The 3,584-nt window shown below is 51.2% G+C and overlaps 1 protein-coding gene across 1 annotated transcript in view; it reads right to left on the bottom strand.

The window, feature by feature from the left end:
- Positions 1–377: 377 nt before the first annotated feature.
- The window catches only part of LOC100960431 (glutathione S-transferase Mu 1-like), a 5,778-nt gene continuing 2,571 nt past the window's right edge, over positions 378–3,584 (bottom strand). The window contains exons 4-6 of the mRNA XM_012801692.2: positions 3,250–3,345; positions 3,053–3,163; positions 378–885 (exon numbers count right to left, since the gene is read on the bottom strand). Coding sequence (XP_012657146.1) covers positions 793–885; positions 3,053–3,163; positions 3,250–3,345 — 300 coding nt within the window. The 3' untranslated portion in view covers positions 378–792. The remainder of the gene's footprint in view (positions 886–3,052; positions 3,164–3,249; positions 3,346–3,584) is intronic.

Consider the following 3,584-nt stretch of genomic DNA (forward strand, 5'->3'; position numbering starts at 1 on the left):
TCCATGACACTGAGTGAATGAGGCCAGGCACAGATGGACTGCCCTTCTATAAAAACCCATGGTGAGGAACAGAGGGATATGGATAAAAGATAGAAATGACCTGGGTGGCACCTGTAGCTCAAAGGAGTAGGGCGCCGGCCCCATATGCCAGAGGTGGTGGGTTCAAACCCAGCCCTGGACAAAAACTGAAAAAAAAAAAAAGACAAATAATGAAAGAACATTATGAACTTGTCCCACGATCCACATCTCCCCACACACACATTCCGATCCACCCAGCCCTTGCTATGGACAACATAACACAAAAGAACACAACGCATAACTCCGGCACAGTCAGTCCCGCATCCAGGGAGGTGAAGGGAATACAAGAAGACACACAAGTGTGTTCAGGCTTTATTAGGCATCAGACCAAGATCCAGCCAAGGGACAGGGCCTGCACACCAGGGAGTCCTGGCCTTTCAGGACAATGCTGGGGAACTTGGGGTCCATTCGGGCTTCTGAAAGCACAGACAAGCACTGATGGGAAAGATGGTCAGGCTGGCATTAGGACAGGGACAGGTGATGTTATAAGGGAGACTTTGAGGAAGGAAAGTGTGGAAGTGAAGCCTGCATGAGGGGAGGTCAGATTAGAAAAAGGGTGCCAATAAGGCCTTGAGGAGGAGAAAAGAGAAGAAAGAAACATAAAGGAACAAAAAGGCTGGTGCCAGGCAGTGAAGGGAATCTGGCTATTCTCCAGGGCCTCAGGCGGCAGGCACAGTGCTGGCTCCATCACCCATCTCCTGGTATCACAGAACCCTATCTTTTGCCAACCCACACTGCCATCCTTCCAAACAAGGGGCCTTGGAGGAAGCGGGCATGCTTCATGTACGCAGAGATCTTCTTCAGGCCCTGAGAGGGGGGAAAAAATAAGGCCAGAGCTCAGGGTCTGCTGCCCATAATGGCTACAGCAGCCCCCCGGCAGGCACAGCACTGCAGGGGCCTCACCACAGCCTTCCCTCGTGGGCTTAAGTGCAAGAGTATCGCAGGTCTCCTACGGTCCTGGCTCTGCTACCTACACTCTTCCAGACTCCTATAACTAATGGCATTGGTACCTAAATAAGAGCTACCACTGATAGAGACATTATAGCTCAGTGCTATAAAATCCCCTAGCTACTACAATGTATGCTCAGGAAATCTGGCAACTACCCTGCAAGATCAGTTCTAATATCACCATTCCCCAGAGGTTCAGCAACTTCCTCACCTGAACACAGCTACTACATGGAACAACACTGATCACAGCCTGCCTCTTCCCCTTTGCAGCTCTGGGCTTTCTGCCCAATTCTCCTCCTCCCATTCTCCTAGAGGAGGTCCTGTCACTCCCTGTCTGCACAAACATTCTCCTTTGTCACAAGGAGTATCTTGGCTTCCCTGGGTTTGCACACAGCGGGGGGGGGACCTCCAGCAGTACAAAGGGGCTCAGAACAGGCCAGTGCAGTCTGCAAGGGAGCCCAGATCTCACCCAGTGACTCAACAAAACCAGAATGAAAGTGGAGAAGGGCCATGCAAAAGGAAGGCCAGGCCAGGCTGAATCATTCCCCGTAAGCAGAAATGCCACACTGCTCCACCTGGTACCTGAGTCCACCTGAGTCCACCTGAGTCCAATCTCACAGTGTCCCAACCTAACTCACCTACACCCCTGCTACAGCCAATCAGGCCAGATGGCACTCAGTCGTGCTGTGCATGATTCTACCACAACAAAGTGCTTGCTGTGCATGATTCTACCACAACAAAGTGCCCAGTAATTTCTAAAGATTCAAAGAGATCAAGGGCTTCATGTACCCAAAGGGCCAGGCTGGGGCAGGCCACAGGCTGCAGCCCTCAGCTGTCCTCCCCTGCTCTCTCCTCCCACTAACTCTTACATAATCCCCAAGGCCACTCAGCCTGGCCAGAACCAGAGCTGATGAGAACCAGCTGAGACAGCAGCTCTCTTGAGTGGAGAGGAAAGGAAAACAGTGAATGACCTGATGGACTAATGCCTTGCTCCCCAGATCTGTCCTTGTTTGTAGATCTCAAACAAGTTGACTACAGGTGACCAGTGATTTGCCCCAAGGTGAACCCAGCTGGTACCACTTGCACCTTACAGCCAGGTGTACCAGCGGCTCCCCCTGCACTCACTTCCAGATGGAAGTGGTCATCTGTGCTTCTCCACTGCACCTGACACCCTGCCTTGTGCAGACAGCAGCAGTGAATATGAGCTAAAAGAAGCATACTCCCCTCACATAGAGCACACTCGGGAGCCTGGAGGGAAGAGGACACTTCAAGATCAACCCCCTCAACAGGAGCACCCACATCTGCACTCGAATCCAGCACTGACTGTGGCCCTGGTGGCATCTCAGGACTCCCCACGTGAGGATCCAATGGCAGCAAACCTTTCTGGAGATGAGGTATGAATATTGTCTGTGTCTTGTGTATAGATGGACCTCAGTCCTACCTGTGTCACTCCTACAAATGCCAGTCACATGCACACTCTTGGAATGTCCTGCCTCTTCCATAGTGTCCCTTTTCCCTTTAACATAAAAAGGGGAGAGCCCGGGGTGGCGCCTGTGGCTCAGAGGAGTAGGGCACCAGCCCCATATGCCAGAGGTGGCGGCTTCAAACACAGCCTCAGCCAAAAAACTGAAAAAAAAAAAAAAAACGTGGAAAAGGAAGCTTTCCACTCTTTAAAAATAAAGGGAGAGCCCAGACTGCTGCCCTTGGAGGACAGAGGCTGACAGGGAGCCCACACAGCCTCTGCTGGCTCTGGGACCTTGAGCCAATGACTTACCCGCTCACTCCCCAGTTTCCTTATCTGTAAAATGGAAGTGATAATTCTATTGGCCTTGGGGGAATGTTATAATGTTCAAATTTGGCACTATAGAAGTAGTTAATAATATGCTGAGCACAGGTCCAGGAGTGAAGTCAGAATTCAATAAATATTAGTTACACTTTCTTTAGCTCCAGGACTAGGAAAACATCACAAAGGAAGGGAAAGGAATAAATCCCATCAAAGAAGAGGAGGAGGATTGGGGGACATCACCTCAAAACGGGCCATGAAGTCCTTCAGGTTAGGGAATGCATCCAGGCACTTGGGTTCAAATATGCGATGTATGTCAAAGACATCGTAAGCAAGGAAATCCACAAAGGTGATCTGCAGAAGGCCAAAGGTGAGGGGGCTGGAAGCTCTGGGATGCAGGAAGTATGACAACTCTCATTCCCTACTGCCTGCCCCTTTACCTTGTCCCCCACAAACCATGGACGTGTCCCCAGGAACTCCGAGTAAAGCTTCATCTTTTCAGGGATTTCCTTCAAGAAGTCGGGCTTCAGTTTCTCCTGAGGCAGAGAACAGCTGTCAGCACTCTCAGACACCAGCACCCCAGGCACAGAAGCAGAAGGGCTGTGTGTGGCCCCTGCTGGCCACAGGTGAGCAGCCATGTGCCCCACCATTAGAAGTGGGTCCGTGCCCGGGCTTCCATTAATACATCAGCATTGATTAGGCTCCTACTGGGCAGCAGACCCTGTCTGAGGTGATGGGAAAGCAGAAAGGATTAAGACTGCCCCTGAATCTGTCA

This window comes from Otolemur garnettii, unplaced genomic scaffold, assembly GCF_000181295.1.
Source record: "Otolemur garnettii isolate 467f Iridium unplaced genomic scaffold, OtoGar3 scaffold00010, whole genome shotgun sequence".
Classification (NCBI taxonomy): Eukaryota; Metazoa; Chordata; class Mammalia; order Primates; family Galagidae; genus Otolemur; species Otolemur garnettii.